The sequence below is a fragment of the Microtus pennsylvanicus genome, chromosome 18 (assembly GCF_037038515.1).
Source record: "Microtus pennsylvanicus isolate mMicPen1 chromosome 18, mMicPen1.hap1, whole genome shotgun sequence".
Taxonomy (NCBI): Eukaryota; Metazoa; Chordata; class Mammalia; order Rodentia; family Cricetidae; genus Microtus; species Microtus pennsylvanicus.
Window position 1 is genome coordinate 12464875 of NC_134596.1, and position 19103 is coordinate 12483977.

Below are 19103 nucleotides of genomic sequence, written 5' to 3' on the forward strand. Positions count from 1 at the left end.
ACTGACGAACTCTCCACACTATTGATTGCCTGAATAAGATCAGCATATGATGATAACACCAATTGGCATAACAATGGGGGCAGGGAAACTTCCATCCCGAGATGAAGAGCTCCAGGTGGTCAAAGGGTGTTGAGAGAGGGAGGGTCAGTTCCTCCAGAGGGGAGGTCCTAGATGGGTTGTCCAATCCCATTGATCAGTCCTGAACACACACACACACACACACACACACACACATCTATCTATCTATCTATCTATCTATCTATCTATCTATCTATCTATCATCTATCTATATCTATCTATCATCTATCTGTCTATGACAATACTAAACAGGCACAATAAATTGTACATATGCATTTGCATATACATTTATGTTCATACTGTAACAAAAGTAATTAACGATGACATCATGAATTCAGGATGAGGACGTAGAAGGAGGGGGCTAGAAATGAGGCAGTGTTCTTGTATGAAGTCCTCAAAGACATTATTACACAAACAACAAAAGTGGAATCTACAAAAGCCATAGCACCCCTTGCTACCAGCTACCTAGACAGATAACCCAATTAAGCACTGGCTTGATTGAAGGCAGATGAAGGAAGCATTGTGGACACCTCTGGGGAGGACAGTAACCCTGGCCCAGGGGGAGAACTGATCTGCATGATCTCCATGTATGTCTGCAGGCGAATACACAATCATGACTGCCCATTTCCACTTGAAGAGGAAGATCGGGTACTTTGTCATCCAGACCTACCTTCCCTGCATCATGACGGTCATCTTATCCCAGGTGTCCTTTTGGCTAAATCGAGAGTCTGTCCCAGCTAGGACGGTTTTTGGTGAGTACCCACAAATCATGCCTTGACATTGGTCTGAACAGAAACTAACGCTGCAGCTGCATTTGAACTGTGTGTGTTAAAGGGATGGTCCTTACTAGGTAGCATCGTAGGAAAGCAATCAGGACATGGTAATGGGCTCATCAGGGCAGATGGGTTTACTCAGGAAAACCTGAGAAAGGCTCACCCCATGCACATAGTGAGAGCGCCTGGGGGGGTCTTTTATTGGGTTAGGAGGAGGAAGAGGAAGCAAGGGCTATGTGGGATGGCAGCTGGCTAAGCTCTTCTTCTGCAACATAGTTTTATGTTAGTTAGGTTGTGTCTCAAGAGCTTAGGGTGTTCTGCACAGCACGCTGCGGTTCTCAGCTCTTCACAACATCTGTTTGTCAGGGCACTGTGTGCTTGTTCTGCAAGCCAGGTGTTCAGGTTTAAGATGCTGGTGCGATTATTGTACCATTTCCCATCTTGGCACTGTGCAGAGGAGCTGGGGATTTTAGATGATGGAGCTAGTGTAAGTCAGACCATTAGAGCTATGGCCCTGAAGAGGACTGTGGGACTCTAGTCTCTTTGCTTCTTGGCCACCACGAAGTGAGACAATGGACCAGTCCATGTTCCTGCCATGACTCCTGTTCTCCCTCAGCCTCCAAATCAGCAGAACCAACTGACTGCAGAACCAACTGACTGACCATGACCTAAAACCCCCAAAATGCAAACCAAAGCAAACATTTCTTCTTTTTAAGTTAATTATCTCAGGTATTTTGTAAGAGTGATGGGAAGCTAACTATTATCGTGACCACATTAATATCATACCTGTCCACTGTGACCTGGGAAGCAAACTGAGCAATTAGTTTAAATTTTAAGATTAAGAAATGAGATTTCTCTTTGAATGAGAGTTTAGGGAATGATATTTGTTCTGCTTGATAATTATTTCCATTTTAGAAGATGCTTTGAAGATGTGAAATTATCAGCATGCCCCCTCCCCTTTCTTGTTCCTACCTCCCTTCCACTGGAGATCAAATCCAGATCCTCACGAACAGTAGGGAAGTAGGTTTACACCTCAACTACACTCCTAGGCTAGGCACAGTGGTATTTTTTCAAGCTGGTGATTTGTATATGAATTTTCACGCGGTTCCCTTTGAAACGTGCACCAGTCATTCCATTGTAAGAACACTAGGACGTCCCCAGAGGGTAGATGGAAACTCATTTCCAGCCATCAGTGTCTGCAGGCACCGCATGCTCAGTCTCAGCCAACCACAGGTGGAAAACATTCAAAATGCTACCACCGCTGTGCTAAACGTGTACAAACCGTCTCACTATTGTTTCTCAAAAATAGAGTGCAGCAAGTCTTTACCTGATGATAACATTAAATAAGTTATTGTGAGGCCTCGAGATATGGCTCACTATACGTCAGAGACTGCCTGAAGGTTCCATGCAGACACTGAGCCATTCTCTATGAGGCTCACGTGTGTATGGGCTTGGGAACCTGACGTGGTCCCCGAACCTGTCCTCAACAGATACCAATGGTAACTAGTGAATGACTTTTCTTGGGAGGCGTGAGAAACGTCTGTCTATCCCAGGCGATACACCAGTGACAGACTCAAGAAATGATTCCACCCAAAGCTATCTTGGTGAGCCAGTGAGTTTATCTCATCAGGGTAACTTACAGGTTCACAGGTGCGAGTTTCCGTGCAGAAGCCAGCTGATGACACATGAGAGCTGATCCCCTGTCAGCACGCAGCCAGGTCCGTCATGAGCCCACTCCTCCCTGGCAATTGTCCTCTGCTTATATAACCTGGAGGAAGGGCCTTATAACCTCTAAGCTTCCCGAGACTTGTAATCTGAGGCAAATCCCTGAGACTTATGGGCCTCCTGGATATAAATGTTTCAATTCAGAGGAAATAGCTATGGAAAAATGATACTACCGAAGAACAATCTAGAAAACTGTCATTCTGTGTCCCTCAGATATTAGATGCAGCAGGATCTCTCTTAGGAGATTCTTTGCCATAGTGGTGGTTGACTCTCTCACGTTGAAGCTCACTGCACTGGTCATCTCTTTGTTATTGTAGCATAGTTGCTAATCTTAAAAGATTACTGATCACTAAAGTAACTCTACTAACCTTAAAAGAAGAAAGAGTTGTTTGAGGTCAGTTTTAGCCGATTTTAGTCCATGGTCATTGTCTCTGTTGATTCTGGTCCTGTGGCAAGGAAACACATCATGGGAAACATCTTTACCTCATGGCTAGTGCGTGTGTGTGTGTGTGTGTGTGTGTGTGTGTGTGTGTGTGACAGAAACAGAGACAATGAGAGTCAGAAACAGAGTCAAAGGCACAGACATTGTCTTAGGTTTTGTACTGCAGTGTAGAGACACCATGACCACAGCAATTCTTCTAGAGGAAACATTTCATTGGATGGCTTGCTGACAGTTCACAGGTTCAGTCCATTATCATCATGGTGGAATGAGACGCGGCAGCGTGCAGGCAGACATGGTGCTGGAGAGGGAGCTGAGAGTCCAGCATCTTGCAGGCAACAGGAAGCGGTCTGAGGCACTGGGCATGGCTTGTATATATGAGCCCTCAAAACCCACCCCTACAGGGACATACCTTCCCCAACAATGCCAAACTTACACCTCCTAATAGTGCCACTCCCTACAAGCTCAGGGGGCCAGTTGCATTCAAACTGCAACAGACATAGCGAAGCTGAAAGACAAAGAGACAGAGAAAAACAGAAGCTGGACCCCATTGTCCCTTTTTAGATCATGACCCGCCCCATGACTGGAAGACTCTCTGCTACTCTCTACCACCTGGGGTTGGGGACCTAACCTTTAACACTAGGGGGTCTTTGGACTGAGACTTGTCTAAGCCTCCCGTTTAAGAAGGCATAGGACAGGCAATTTTGCAGGTTAGCTGCGACAACAGAGTCCCCTACCTTTGTGTGCGGTGAAGTACAGTTCACACACTAGCTCCTCCATCTAGACTTTTCCTTCCACAGTAGAAAGGTGTTTGCATGCACCTTATCCTGATGGTACATGAGAAGACCAAGGGCCCTGGGACCCCCTGCTCATCACTCCACTCCTGGCTGTCACCTGCCTTACCACAGCTTAACTTAGAAAATGTAATCAACATGTAGAGATTGGCTCATGTCCAGGAGGCAGTCACTCACTAAGGTGATGGGCTTAATAAACTCTTTAGTGGACATGTCTTACTGAGGACTGGGGAAAGTGTGAACAAACCTGCCTGTAATCGTCGGTTTATGTCCTCTTAGAGATTCCCAGCACATGTTCAAACATTAAGCGGCCCAAGAAGAGGTCTGTTTGAGCCTCTACAGAGAACTGTTTCCTCAGCATAAGCCATTAGCTGAGTTGCTAAGAAAAATTAAGATGTTAAATCAGGATGCCTCCCCAGGCATTAATTCCATATAGCTTCCATGTCCTGTGCATTGTAGGTCTCCTACCTGCTGGCCCACCATCGGCTCCGTTGACTTTCTTTGTAGTAAGAGTTCCACGTGACATCTGTAGAAAGTTCTAGCACTGGCTGGCTTAGAAACATAGCTCCGTTGTCTCTGGGTCCTGGATGTTAGGAACCCAAGGTCAAGATGCTGGCAGGGTTGGTTCATACTGAGACTTGAAGGAGTCTCTTTTAGTTGTTGTTTTTTTTTTTTCTCTTTGCGGGCCTACCACCCAGCTCTCAAATAAAGACATGGAGACTTATTCTTAGTTATGAATGCCTGGCCTTAGCTTGACTTGTTTCTAGCCAGCTTTGCTTAATTTAAAGTATCCCATCTACCTTTTGTCTCAGGGCCTTTACTTTTCTCTATTCTATATGTCTTTTTTTTTATGTCTTACTCCAATGCCTACTGGGTGACTGACCCCTGAAGTCCTCTCCTTTTTCTTTCTCTCCCTCTTCTTCTCCTTCTATTTCTTCTCTTGGCCTGCCAGCCCCACCTATCCTTCTCCAGCCTTGCTAGTGGCCATTCAGCTCTTCAGTAGCTCAATCAGGTGTTTTAGGCAGGCAAAGTAACACAGCTTCACAGAGCTAAACAAATGTAGCATAAAAGAATGCAACACATCTTTGCATCATTAAACAAATGTTCCCCAGCATAAAAGAATATAGCACATCTTTACCTAATATTCCGCAACAGTCTGTGATCCAGGAGTCTGCTCTGGCTTTTGACAGGCCTAGGGTTTGTGCTTGTGCACTGCCAGTGTTTGCACTGGGTGCATGCTTAGTCAGAATTTCCTCTTTTAAAGGAAAATGACATCGGCTCTCTGCTGAAGTCATTGCTCCTTCAGAGTCTAGTTTTCTTACAAGTTCACAGTCCTAGGTAGTTGAGATTTGGACTTCAGTGTGCCAATTTGAAGGGCAACGCAGTTTGGCTCATACAGGTCCGTTCCAGCCACATCCCATGCATGGGCCCATATCACAGAAGTGTGGAAGAAGAGAGACTGTCTAGATTGTAAGAGTCCCCAGTCCTGACTCTAGCTATCGGCTGTTTCTTCGCAAGGTGGGAATTAAGGTACACAAAGTGCCTGTAAAATTTCAACTCTTCCTGCATGGTGGGTAGAGTACCCTTAGAAGCTTAGGTAAGAGACTGGCACTTGGCTGGTCACACTGATCTCCCCATTAAAAGTCAAGCAACCTGGATTTTTGGTGAAGCCACCACAGTGTCTCCCTAGAACCACAGCAGGCTCAAGCAGATATGGTCACTGCTTTGAAGGAGTGAAGCTCCCATCCCAATTCAGTGATACTCAGGTATCACCGATATCTCTGTGCAGTCATTGTATAAGAAAGAAACACAGTGCATCATTCCGTCGCAGGCCCCTGCTTTCAAGGTATACAGGAAATCTCTAAGAAGCACACGGAGTCCTGGGTGAAAGGCGTGCTCACTTTTCCAGTATTCTTGCTTGAGGCCCACAGAGACAGAACACTCATCTAAAACGTCTTTGCCAGTATCAATGATTTCCCACAACTATTCATATAAAAGAGTATTATAAAGAACTCAGACCAAAACCCATGCCCTCCTCAATTTGTATTATAGAGGAAGGGGACAGCAGGAGCAATTAGTAAAGTAATGTTCTCACTGCAGAAAATGCGATACTCGCGGGTGCATTCAGGGGGAAAGGAGTCAGCTGAGGCTAAGGAAAGAGGCCTTGTGTTCTGTTGTGTTCAGGGAGGGAGTTCCGGGAAACACCGCTGGTCTCTGTTCCCACGTTGTCTTCTGCCCTCTCCCCGCATCCCGCTCTGAGCAGGAGTGACCACAGTGCTGACCATGACGACACTCAGCATCAGTGCCCGGAACTCGCTGCCCAAGGTGGCCTATGCCACAGCCATGGACTGGTTCATCGCTGTCTGCTATGCATTTGTCTTCTCTGCTCTGATTGAATTTGCCACAGTCAACTACTTTACCAAGAGAGGATGGGCCTGGGATGGCAAGAAGGCCCTGGAAGCAGCCAAAATCAAGGTAACAGACAGCTTATTACCCTCCCTTTTTTCGGGTTCCATTGACAAAGGAAGTGGGCCTAATTTGAGGTCCAAATGACCAACAAGGGGTTTCCTTTCCCAGCTCTCCCCACAGAATGATCTTTCCACTCGGCTGCAAAGCTTTTACAGGTTCTTACAGATGGTCTAATTTATTTGCAATCAATTTCATCCAAGTCAAATGTCTGGTGTTCAGTGAATGACTCCAACTTACTTCTTATATTCAAACTGCTTATTTTTGTACAAACAGTCCTGTCTCCCTAGGGATGACGTGTCAGGATGTGAGCCTCAGGTCACGTGGTCTTTAGTCACTGGGCCGTGCACTACATCCTCTGTGAGGCAGCCATTCAGTCTCAGAAAGGATGGAGAGCTTAATGAAAGTTGTCCATCAGCCGAAAGACCCAGCGCTCCAAGGAAATGATCTGGCCCACTCAGGCAGGCAGTGGTGTGAAGCGTCCCACAGTCGAACGGTCTTCACACATGACTTTGCCCAAATCTAAAGAACAGTTGAGAAGAAAGAGCAGCATAAGGTCCCCAGCTGGATTGCTTCCTGTGTGTGGGGGTGGGTGGGGGGAGATGAGAAAACATATGTGCACAGAAAATCAAACCACCAATGATAACCTGCTAATCAGACCATGCACACATCTGATATTAAAGCAAGTTCTTTGTACTGAGAGAAGGGGGGGGGCAGTATCTTCATGGGAATTTTGATAGGAAATCTTAACCTTTCTTCTGGGAAATGATCCTGAAAGGAATTCAGACAGGATTATGCATGGATAGAATTAGAAGTCCTGAACCGCACCGGCTGGTAGACCTGGGCACTTCCATCCCACAGGAATCATCTGGTTCTACCCCATCTTCAGTTCTTGCTTGTCTGGGATTGTTGTCTAGGATTGGATATTATATTTTTTTCCTGAAAGATAAAATGTCCATAGGTTCTGACTTTACCATGACCTCTTGTCTTTTCCGAGTACAATATTCCACTCCCCATGCCCTGTGCTATTAAGAGCCATACCTCAAATTCCTCCTGTCTATGGTTGTATAAGAGGACAGGGATGCAGGAACTGGGAGACAGGAGGGAGATGCTGACAACAGAAGCCTTGCTTGGAGGTGTACCACCATTCCTAAGTGGAAGTTCATGGAAATATGCTTACCAACACCGAACTTTTTCATCCAAGCTCCCTTTATGTCTGAATGTCACGCTTGATGTCTCACTTGCCGCCATGCCTACTCTTCTTCACGGGGCCTCTTTGGGTTTGTTTTCAGGGTCTGGGAAGACACAAATGGCTTAGCTATTGTGGCTGATTGTGGGGAGCTGGGAACCATCTGTAGAGACAGGGCATCCTCAGACTTTGAGACTTATCAAGAGTAGCCAAGGTATCAAGAAGGCTGTTTGTTGGGAAGAAACATGAATAACGTGGAAAGCTAGGTCTAACCAAGCTACCTCGTGTTACTAAAGTCAAGGTTTGCCGGCTTCCTGAACTTTTAAGGGCCACATGGTGATGGAGTGGAGTTGGTCAAATCTGAGTGGAAACACTCTTGAGATGCCATTGCACAATCAAAGGGTAAGACCCCCCTCAGTCCAGGTGGCCTGTGAGGTCTTAGGCTGATAGCAAGACCTAGTATGCTGTTAGGTCCAGCGCTGATACAACCAATCCAGGTTCCGTGTGACTTGTCTATTGGTCTGTGTGAGGGCCTGGATGGGGCAAGCGAAGGTAACATGGGTTGGCTAATCTGACACACATGCATTGGTCAGCCCTATGGAACTTCAAGTTGATGAGTTTTTGGCCAGTGCTGAGCCCTACCCCGGTGCTGGGAAGGCTCTTTGTGTTGAGGTATCGTGCCATTGGGCAGGTCAGCACACTCTGTGACCCAGGGACTGAGTAAGAATGAGCACACCCTAGTGGTGTTCCCATGAGGTGGTTATCACAAGAAGTAGAGAACACTGTCCGAAAAAGGGCTCTGTTCTCCACTGCTTTCTATCCCCAAGAAAGGAGGAAGGAGTGGGATGAGGCAGAAGATGATGATGCTTGCACAGTGTGATGATAGTCTGTGTACAGGCTTCAGCAGACCCTCAAATGGCCCATAGTTAAGCCCTGACGCAAGCAATGGCAGGGAACTGATGTTCCTGCCTCATTAGTTGACATATGGGCATTGAGTGACATTTTTCTTGGGGAGACCTGAAAAAGCATCACTAATTCCAGATAGGGAACCAATCACAGAACAAAGTGCACATAGCTCTGAATCCAACACAGTGAACCAAGGGGATATCCTGGGGTAAAAGAACATGGGTGGGGAGTGACTTTCAGGAACACAGCTGGCTCAGAGGCAGCTGAACTGTCAAAGTCCATGGGTGACAGCTTGCGAAAGCTGGAAAGTTAGAGCACACTGCACAGCCTGCAGATAGCCCAACAGCTCAGGAATTGTCTCCAGTTGGTTTAGGTGGCTGGAGTCTTCCAAGCAGCCTGGCTGGTGTCTGCTGCTTGTAGGTTGTCCATATGATTTGAGTTTACGAGGCAGCTTGTCTTGACTGATAGTGACTCTTAGCAAACTATTTTTAAAAATTTGATTTTACATCCCAACCAAAGTCTCCCTTCCCTTCCCTCTTCCCAGCCTCCCCTGACACCAACCAACCACTCCTCCTCCTATGGATATCAACCAGCCATGGTATATCAAGTTGCAGTGAGACTAGGCTGAAGGAGGCAGTATGGTGAAAGGAAAGGGTCCCCAAAAGCAGGCCACAGAGTCAGAGATATCCCCCACTCTCGTTGTTAGGAGTCTCACAAGAAGACCAAGTTGCACAACTCTAATGTGTATGCAGAGGGCCTAGGCTAATTCCATGCAGGCTCCCTGGTTGTCAGTTCAGTCTCTGTTTTCAGTTTCTGGCTATTATGAATAAGGCTGCTATGCACATAGTTTAGTGGTGGAGAATCCTTTGGGTATATGCCTAGGATTAGCATAGCTAGTACTTGAGGTAGACCAATTCTTAATTTTCTGAGAAACCACCATATTAATTTCCAAAGTGACTGGGAAAGTTTGTATTCCCACTATCAAAGGAGGAGTGTGGCAGTGGTCCATATTCACTCCCACATAAACTTATCACTTGATCTTACCCATACTGACTGGTATAAGATGGAATCTCAGAGTTGTTTTGATTTGCATTTCCCTGATGGCTAAGAATGTTGAATATTTCTTTAAGTGTTTCTTGGCCATTTGAGATTCTTCTGTTGAGAATTTTCTGATTAGTTCTATAACCCATTTGTTAATTGAATTATTTCATTAGTTGATATCTCGGTTCTTCAGTTCTTTATATGTTTTTGATATTAGACCTGTCAGATGTAGGGTTGCTGAAACTTTTTTCCCATTCTGTAGGCTGCCCTTTTGTCCTATTGATAGTGTCCTTTGCCTTACAGAAGCTTTTTAGTTCGTGAGTTCCCATTTATTAATTGTTGATCTTAATGCCTGCATGATTTGTGTTTTGTTCATGAGGTTTTCTCTTGTGCCAATGCATTCGAGACTGTTCCTACTTTCTCTACTGTCGGGTTCAGTGTATCTGGTATTATGTTCAGGTCTTTGATCCACTAGAACTAGAATTTTGTGCAGGGTGAATCTATTTTCACTGTTCTACCTACAGACATCCAGTTAGACTGGCATCATTTGTTGAAGATGTTTTCTTTTCGCCATTATGTAGTTTTGGTTTCTTTTGTTGAAAAATTGGGTGTCCATAGGAGTGTGGATTTACACTAACAGGTTATTCAATTTGATTCCTTTGATGAACCTGTCAGTTCTTATGCCAGTACCATGCAATTTGTTTTAGTATTGCTCCATAGCACAGATTGAAATCAGGCATGGTGATAACTCCAGAAGTTGTTTTACTGTGAGGGATTGTTTTAGCTATCCTTGGGTTTTTGTTTTTCCATATGAAGCTGAGTATTCGTCTTTGAAGGTCTGGAAAGTATTGTGATGGAAATATAGTAAGGATTGCATTGAATCTGTAAATTGCTCTTTATAAGATGGCCATTTTTTTTACTATGTTAATCCTATCGATCCCTGAGCATAGGAGATCTTTCCACCCTTTAATATCTCCTCCAATTTCTTTCTTCTAAAACTTTGAAATTCTTGTCATACAGTTCTTTCACTTGCTTTGTTAGAGCTATACCAAGATATTTCATATTATTTGTGGCTATTGTGAAGAGTGATGCTTTCCTGATTTCTTTCTCAGTCTCCTGATAATTTATATAAAGGAGGGATACAGAATATTTTTTAGTTCATCTTGTATCAAGCCACTTCACTGAAGGTGTTTATCACTGTAGGATTTCCCTGGTAGGATTTTGGGGGTCATATATAGTATGATATCAAATGCAAATAGCAATACTTTGGCTTCCTCCTTTCCAATTTGTATACCCTTGACCTCTAGCTAAAACTTCAATACTTTATTGAATATGTATAGAGAGAGCGAACAGCTTTTTTTGTCCCTCATATTCATAGAATTTCTTTGAGTTTCTCTCAGTTTAATTTGATGTTGGCTATTGACTTGATACATATTGACTTTATTGTGTTTAGGTATGTTCCTTTTATTCCTGATCTTTCCAAGACCTTTGTCACGAAGGGGTTCTGGATTTTGTTCAAAGGCTTTTTCAGCTTCAGTGAGATGATCATGTGGGGTTTTCTTTTCAGTTTGTTTGTATGGTGGATTACATTGATAGAGTTTTGTAAGTTGAACCATCCCTGCATCTCTGGGATGAAACTCACTTTATCATGGTATATGTTATTTTTGATGTATTCTTGGATTTGGTTTGTGTGGTAGTTTGAAAAAAAAAAGTGACCCCCAAAGAGAGTGACACTGTCAGGAAGTGTGGCTTTGTTGGAGTAGGTGTGGCCTTGCTGAAGGAAGTGTGTCACTGTGGGGGCAGGTTTTGAGGTTTCCTGTGCTCAGGATACCACAGAGTGGCTCAGTTGACTTCCTGTTACCTGCAAGATGTAGGACTCTTAGCCACTACTCTGGTACCATGACTGCTTGCACACAGCCATCTCCCTGTCATGATGATAATGGCCCGAACCTCTGAAACTGTAAGCGAGCCACCCAAATTATAATTATAATCATTATAAGAGTTGCCATGGTCATGGTGTCTTCTCACAGAAATAGGAACCCTAAGACAGTCTGCAAGTATTTTATTGAATATTATCGCATCGATGTTCATGAGAGTACTTGACCTATAATTCTCTTTCTTTGTTGAGTATTTTTGTGGTTTGGATATCAGGGTGACTATGGCCTCATAAATGAATTGGGCGCTGTTCCTTCTGTTTCTGCTTTGTGGAATAATTTGAGTATTGGTATTGGCTCTTGTTTCAAGAACTGGTAGAATTCTGCATTTAAACTATCTGGCCCTGGACTTTTTTTGGTGTGTGTGGGGGGAAGGCTTTGAATGATCATTTCTTTTAGATTTTTCACTGTTGTGGAGTAAAGGTTTTTGACATTATGACCTAATGATCCTTTGGATTTCCTCAGTGTCTATTGTTATATACCCCTTTTCATTTCTGATTTTGTTCATTTGGATATTTTTCTCTCTACCTTTTAGTTAGTTTGGCTAAGGGTCATCTGTCTCTCTGATTTTTCTCAAAGAACCAACTCTTTGTTTCATCAATTCTTTGTATTGTTTTCTTTTTTTCTACTTTATATATTTCAACACTGAGTTTGATTGTTTCGCTCTTTCTATCTCTCTTGGATGTGTCTGTTTCTTTTTACTCTAGAGCTTTCAGATGTGCTATTAAGTCTGTTGTCTGAGAATTCCCTACTTTCTTCCCACAGGCACTTAGTGCGAGAGCTTTCATCTTAGTACCACTTCCATGTGTTTGGTCCATCAGTAGGCGCACGTTGTGCATTTATTTCCATTGAATTCTAGGAAGCCTTTAGCTTCTTTCATACTTGTTCCTTGACTCAGTGATAATTCGGTAGAGAATTGTTCAGTTCCATGAATTTGTAGGCTTTCTATTGTTTCTGTCGCTGAAATCCGACTTTAATCCATGGTGGTCTGAGCATCTGGCGTTGTGCTTGATTTTCCTCTATTCTCATCTGCACCCCCACTCTCTTTGCTCTCTACCTGTTATTTTTCCACATCCTTAGTGGCTGACGTAGTCTTTATAACTTACAATGCTATGTTTTACTTAAACTTTGTTTAATGGGATGGTATTATTTTGATAATGAAATTGAAATGAACAACTTAAGCCAGCATTTTATTATGCATATTTTCAAACATAATCAGTGTTGAAAATGTTTCTTTTTGGCCACCTTTTGAGACTTGCTTTGCAGCCAAATATATGATCTGCTTTGGAGAAGGTTTGATGAGGTGCTGAGAAGCTATATTCTTTTGTGTTTGGGTGAAATATTCTATAGAAATCTGTTAGGTCCAGTTGAATCATAATATCTGTTAGTTCTGTTATTTATCTGTTTAGCTTCTGTCTGGAAGTCCTGTCCAACTGGTGAGAGTGCAGTGTTGAAGTCTCCCACTATTAAAGTGTGGAGTGTGTATGATGTGTGATTTAATCTTTAGTAATGTTTATTTTTATAAATATGAGTACCCTTGTATTTGGGTCATAGAGGTTCAGAATTGAGATGTCATCCTGGTGGATTTTTCCTTTAATGTGTATGAAATATCATTCTGCATGTATGTCTTAGTTAGGGTTTCTATTGCTGTGAAGAGACACTGTGACCACAGCAACTCTTATAAAGGAGAACATTTAACGGAGGGGGCAGCTTACAGTTTCAGAGGTGTAGTACATTATCATCATGTCGGGGAAAATGGCACCATGCAGCATGGTGCTGGAGAAGAAGTAGCTACATGTTGATATATAGGAAACAGGAAGTAGACTGAATGCCACAATCAATGAAGCTTGAGCAGAAGAGACCTCAAAACCTGCCACTACAGTGACAAACTTCCTCCAGCAAGGTTACACCTATTTCAACAAGGCCACACCTCCTAATAGTGTCACTCCCTTTGGAGGCCATTGTTTTTCAAATCACCACAATCTCTTTTGATTAATTTTGGTTTAAAGTCTATTTTGTTAGATATTAGGATAGCTATACCAGCTTTCTAGTTATGTTCATTTGATTGGAAAATTTTGTCCGATCCTTTATTCAATATATTTATTGATGTTGAGGAGTGTTTTTTTTTATGCAGCAAAAGGATGGATCTTGTTTTCATATGCATTCTGTTAGCCTTTGTCATTTTATTGGCAAATTGAATATATTAATATTGAGAGATATTAATAACTGTTAATTCCTGTTATTAAGTTGTTGTTACTGGTAGTTGTCATGTGTGTGTGTTTTGTGTGTGGGGGGTGTATTTCCCATTTTTGGGTTTTGCTGATGTGTGATTATCTATTAACTATGTTTGTGTGTGTATAGTTAACTTCTTTTGACTGTAGTTTTCCTTCTAGTATCTTATATAGGGCTATATTTGTGAATATATATTGTTTAAATTTGATATTGGCATGAAATATTGTGTTTTCTCCATCTATCGTGACTCTAAGTTTTGCTGGGTATATTAGTCTGGGCTAGCATCTGTGGTCTCTTAGAATCAAGACATCTGTTCAGGCCCTTCTAACTTTTAGAGTCTCCATTGAGAAGTCAGTGTTATTCTTATAGGTCTGCCTTTATATATTACTTGAGCGTTTTCCCTTGCAGCTTTTAATATTCTTTCTTTGTTCTCTGTGTTTAGTGTTTTCATTATTATGTCATGTGGGGACTCTCTTTTCTGATCTAATCTGTTTGGTGTTCTGTAAAATTCTTTTAACTTTATGGGCATGTCCTTATTTAGGTTAGGGAAACTTTCTTCTATGATTTTGTTAAATATATTTTCTTTTTTGAGCTGAGATTCCTTCTTCTATTCCTACTATTCTAGGTTTGATCTTTTCATGGTGTCCCAGATTTCCTTGATGTTCTGTGTTAGGAATTGTTGTGATTTGACATTTTTTTAAACCAATGAATCTGTTTCTTCTGGTGTATCTTCAATGCCTGAGATTCTTCTTCCATCTACTGTATTCCATTGAATATGCTTGTGTCTGTAGTTCCAGTTTGCTCACCCATTTCCTGAATTTTTTCTATTTGTACTTTCTTTATTGCTTCTATTTCCTGGCATGAGTAGTTTCCTTCACATCTTTTGATTCTTTTTTTTTTTTTTTTTTTTTTTTTTTTAGTTTTCAAGGCAGGGTTTCTCTGTAGCTTTGGAGCCTATCCTGGCACTAGCTCCTGTAGACCAGGCTGGCCTAGAAAGAACTCACAGAGATCTGCCTGTCTCTGCCTCCCGAGTGCTGGGATTAAAGGCGTGTGCCACCACCGCCCAGCATCATCTTTTGATTCTTTAATGGTATTATTTACATTCTTAAAGAGAGTCATTGATTTCCTACGAAATTTTGTTGCCTTTTCCTCAATTTATTTAAGGGAATTTTTCATTACCTTTTTAAGGGCCTCTATTATCTTAATAAAGTTGTTTTTAAGATCATTTTTCTTGTACTTAACCTGACTTGGAATAGTTAGGTCTTGCTGTTTTAGGATAGCTGGGCTCTTGAGGTACCATATTGCTTATTGTATTACTTATTGTTATTGATTGTTTTCTTAAACTAGCATTTACACATCTGGATTTGGGATGATTAGTTGTAACCCCTGAGTTCTGATTTTATCTTTGTTGAATGGGTATTTTATTCCTTGGTTTCTGTTTCCTCTTTGGTTTTCTAGTCTTTGTGGCCTGAATTTCTGGCAGCTGGAGTGACCGCTGGTCTAGTTGGGAATCTCTGTCCAAGTCGGGAATTGGCCTTCTGGTAGTTAGTTTGGCCACTGGTGCAGCAGAATGTCTCTCTTCTTCTGATTGGTGCGGCCTGCACCTGTTTTTCTGACTGTTGCGGCCTATGCCTGAACTGCTAAAGTCTACTCTACTGGGTGTGTCTTGTCCCTGAGTGGCAGAGAGCCTAGTAGGGTTGGAGGCAGGGTCTAGCTCTGGGACCAGAGATGAACTGGAAAGGCTATTTTATCGGAAGATCTTGGAATACAGAATCTAAGAAGTGGCAGATCCACCTACAGGCAGGTCTCTTACTGGTTCTGATTGGTGCGGCCTTCCCCTGATTGGTGAAGGTCTGTTGAGAATAGGGGCAGGGACCAACAGTGAATTTAGTGCAGAATTAAGATGGAGTGGGCCTTAGGAAGGGCTCCAGAGAAAGTGAATTGAGGGAGGGAGTCAGTTTCACCCATAGGTGGAGTACTACTTTTTCTGGCTGTTGTGGCCTGTGCCTAAGTGGCAGAAGTTCACTGGGGTTGGGAGCAGGGCCCAGCAGAAGAGTTAGGGACTAGCTGGGAAGGCATTGGCCTGGGAAGGGTCCCAGGGGCCAGAATCCAGGGAAGGTTACACTTCTTCTGGCAGGCTGGTCACTCACCAGTTCTGACTCCTGCAGGTCAGAAGTCCAACAGGGCTGGGAACAGGTCCCAGCAAAGGGGCCAACAATGAGCTGGGGTGTTGTGGGCCTAGGGAAGAGACCTGGGGAACAGGGACTATTGGCAATTTTTACAGCTTACATATTCTTAGAGAGGGGAGGCCTTGTGAATCTCATCAGCTTCAGGGACTTCCTGGAGGTGTTTTGAGTTGTTTGCTTGTTGTGGTTTTCCCTCCCTGTAAACATGTTGTGTCTTAGTGACAGAACTCCGAGTTGGAAGGTTTTAATCTCAGGTAAACCCTTCTGCCTTCCTAGAGTCTCTAAAGGGTCCTGGACTCCCTGCATCTGTCTGAGCGCTTGACTTTCCTCTCTTCTCATCTGCACCCCCCCCCTCGCTCCCTTCGCTCTCTGCCTGTTACCTTTGCGCATCTTTAGTGGCTGACATAACTTATACCGCTATGCTTTACTTAAACTTCATTTAATGAGTTGATATTATTTTGGGAATGAAAAACTTACACCAGCATTTTCATATGTATATTTTCAAGCATAGCCAATGTTGAAAATGTTTCTGTTCCTGCTGGTAGCTTTGTACTATATTTATGTTATAAAAATCCATGTAGCATATCTATCTATTCATTCTTCCACTCATTCACACATTTATCATCCATTCATCCATCTTCTATCCATTTATGGGTCCACGCATCCATTTATCATCTGTACATTATCATCTGTTCATTGATCTAGCTTTCATTCATCATCCATTTTATTCTTATACATATCAAAACAGATCCCATCCATACCATTAACCCGAGTTCGGTCTGGTTTAGCATTGATTTTATTCTCTTAAAGGAAAATATGCCCAAATTGAAGTACACAAACATTAAGCATTATCTTTGTGGAATTCTTCCAGATACACAGTCCTGTGTCCCCCACATCCCTGTCAAGACATTAGCTTCTAGAAAGCTCACCATATCTCTTTCAAAACAGCTCCTGTCCTCCCCTCTCTGAATGTAACTACAGTTCTGATTTTCCCACATTAAGTTTATTCCCTGCCCTAGCATTTCACATGTAATTTAACAAACAAAATCAGAACAGCGTGAACAAGGGTGTTGACAGTTTCTGAGTCCAGGATGGTCAGAACAGGAGACAGCACACGTGCTCACCAACAGGAGGTAACTAGTGACATATTCTTAGGAGGGAGCACTGCTTCCCAGTGAACGGAGGGAGCACTGCTTCCCAGTGAACGGATGGAGCACTGTTGGAAGCAACAGCGTGGATGATTCTCAGGGGCCCTTTCTGAGCCCTTATACCAAGTACTACTTACCGTGGTGACCATCTTTCATCTCTTTTTAATCTCCTTTTAATTCTAGTCTAGAATGTTCCCTACAGCAAGCCACACAGAGTACTCACTCCCTCAGGCACACTTTAAGAAATGATCGTTGCTGTGTGGTGCAAGAGAGACCTTAATTCGTTTGACACTAGGTTCCTGAGAAACAGCCAACACTAACACCAACAAAGGACTCTCGCTTAGCCACACCTATCTGCTGACTCCCAGACTCTAGGCTTATGAGTCTGTGGAGGTCCGCCCTCCTCCAGAGATGAGTTCATGTTCATTTGTCTCTGCTGAAGATAGACCATGAGACCTTTACCAGGAGCTAGACGGTGACATATCATTACCTTCTTATCATGTTTTACAGAAAAAAGAACGTGAACTCAAACTAAATAAGTCAACAAATGCTTTTACCACTGGGAAGTTGACTCATCCTCCAAACATCCCAAAGGACCAGCTGCCCGCAGGGAGCGGGAATGCATCTTCCGCCCCAGTCAAACCTGAAGAGAAGACGGCTGAGAGCAAAAAGACCTATAATAGCATCAGCAAGATTGACAAGATGTCCCGGATTGTCTTCCCTATCTTGTTTGGCACTTTTAACTTAGTTTACTGGGCAACATATTTGAATAGAGAGCCCGTGATAAAAGGGGCCGCTTCTCCAAAATAAGCTAGGGAAGACCCCAACTTCTCGGAAACTACACTCCCAGAGAAATGGAACCGCAGAGAGCCCAAGCCCACAGAGACTGACTGGGCACTCTCTTTCAGGAAGTTTTTTGCATGTTTAATCATATGTACAAATAATATTGCCTTGATGTTTCTACGTGTAACTTCCGATGTTTCAAAGATGTCCCCTTAATAAATAAGGCAAACAACCTTCTAGAAAAACGGGAGGCATCGACTGACATTCAGATGCTCAGTGCCCTAACATCAATAGTTTACAAACAAGATAAGTCTATTTTTAACTGTTCCAAGTCTATGACGTTTTTCTACTTCGAATGCCATTTCATACCGTTTTTCCCAGCTGACAAACCATTTTCAGGAGCCCCAGTGATGGCTTCTTGACAGCTGCAAAGAGCAAACATCACGGGGTGCACACTGTCCATGAAGAGCAAACTGTGGACATTTCAGTCCAGCCCTAATTGCCTTTAATACTTCCTGTTCTGAAATTAGTAACATACTGCATGAAGTGACATTAAGAAATAGAATAAGCAAACATTTATGCAGACAAATTTAATGAGAAGCACATAGGGTGTTAGATTAGCAGAACAAATATTTCCCCCAGGGGAAAAACAGTGAACTGATTCAAAGTTAGCTTTGATTTTAGAGGACACTAAATTTATTTCTACAGCCCTAACAATGACTAAGAAAGAAAAGAAACTTAAAACCTTAAAGCCACAAGGTCTCGGTCCTTCTCAGCCTCAGCACTCTGTGTCCGTCGTCTCTGGAACGCCAGCTCCTCCTGCTGCTGCTCTAGTGCTGAGAAACCGTACTTGAGTTATTTTCCGTTTCATTTCCCTGTACATACTTCACGATTGGATTATCGCTCTGTTAGCTTTTGTATATGAATCTTAAATGTTCATTAAAAAAATTTAAACATGAACTGATCTTGTGGGCATCTGCCATTTATATTTCAAACTCGGTGTTTGATGAACTGACTTCCTGAAAAATGGCATAAAATTCTAAATATGAACTTGCTTGGAGAAAAAAAAAACAACAAAGAATTAAAGCTTAGTGGGTGATCCCCACTCTTCAAACCTAATCAGGCAGGGGAAGGCTTCGTGAGGATACTTCTTGATAGGGTGAGCACAGACAGGTATGGTCAGTCTCTCTTCCTACCCCCCATCTCTGTGTGTTTCCTTCAGCACATTTCCTACAGGCATGGTGACCACTGGTCCTGTCTCTACACCCTCCTTCACTGTGTCTCCTCCCTTATGGGCCAGGTGATGGCTTTGGTTTGTTCTGGCTTCATTCCCTTCTTCCCAGGGCCTGGCCATACACCCTCTCTTATGGGCCCGGGGACTGCTGATCCTAGCTCTGCACCTGCCTTCA

The 19103-nt window shown here is 43.0% G+C and overlaps 1 protein-coding gene across 6 annotated transcripts in view; it reads left to right on the forward strand.

Annotated features, from left to right (window-relative positions):
• Gabra5 (gamma-aminobutyric acid type A receptor subunit alpha5) overlaps positions 1–18654 on the forward strand; it is an 85171-nt gene extending 66517 nt beyond the window's left edge. For all 6 annotated transcript variants that reach the window (XM_075953125.1, XM_075953126.1, XM_075953127.1 and 3 more), the window contains 3 exons: positions 678–830; positions 6073–6284; positions 17422–18654. In XM_075953125.1, the coding sequence (XP_075809240.1) occupies positions 678–830; positions 6073–6284; positions 17422–17721 (665 nt within the window). In that variant the 3' untranslated portion in view covers positions 17722–18654. The remainder of the gene's footprint in view (positions 1–677; positions 831–6072; positions 6285–17421) is intronic.
• The last annotated feature ends 449 nt before the right edge of the window (positions 18655–19103 follow it).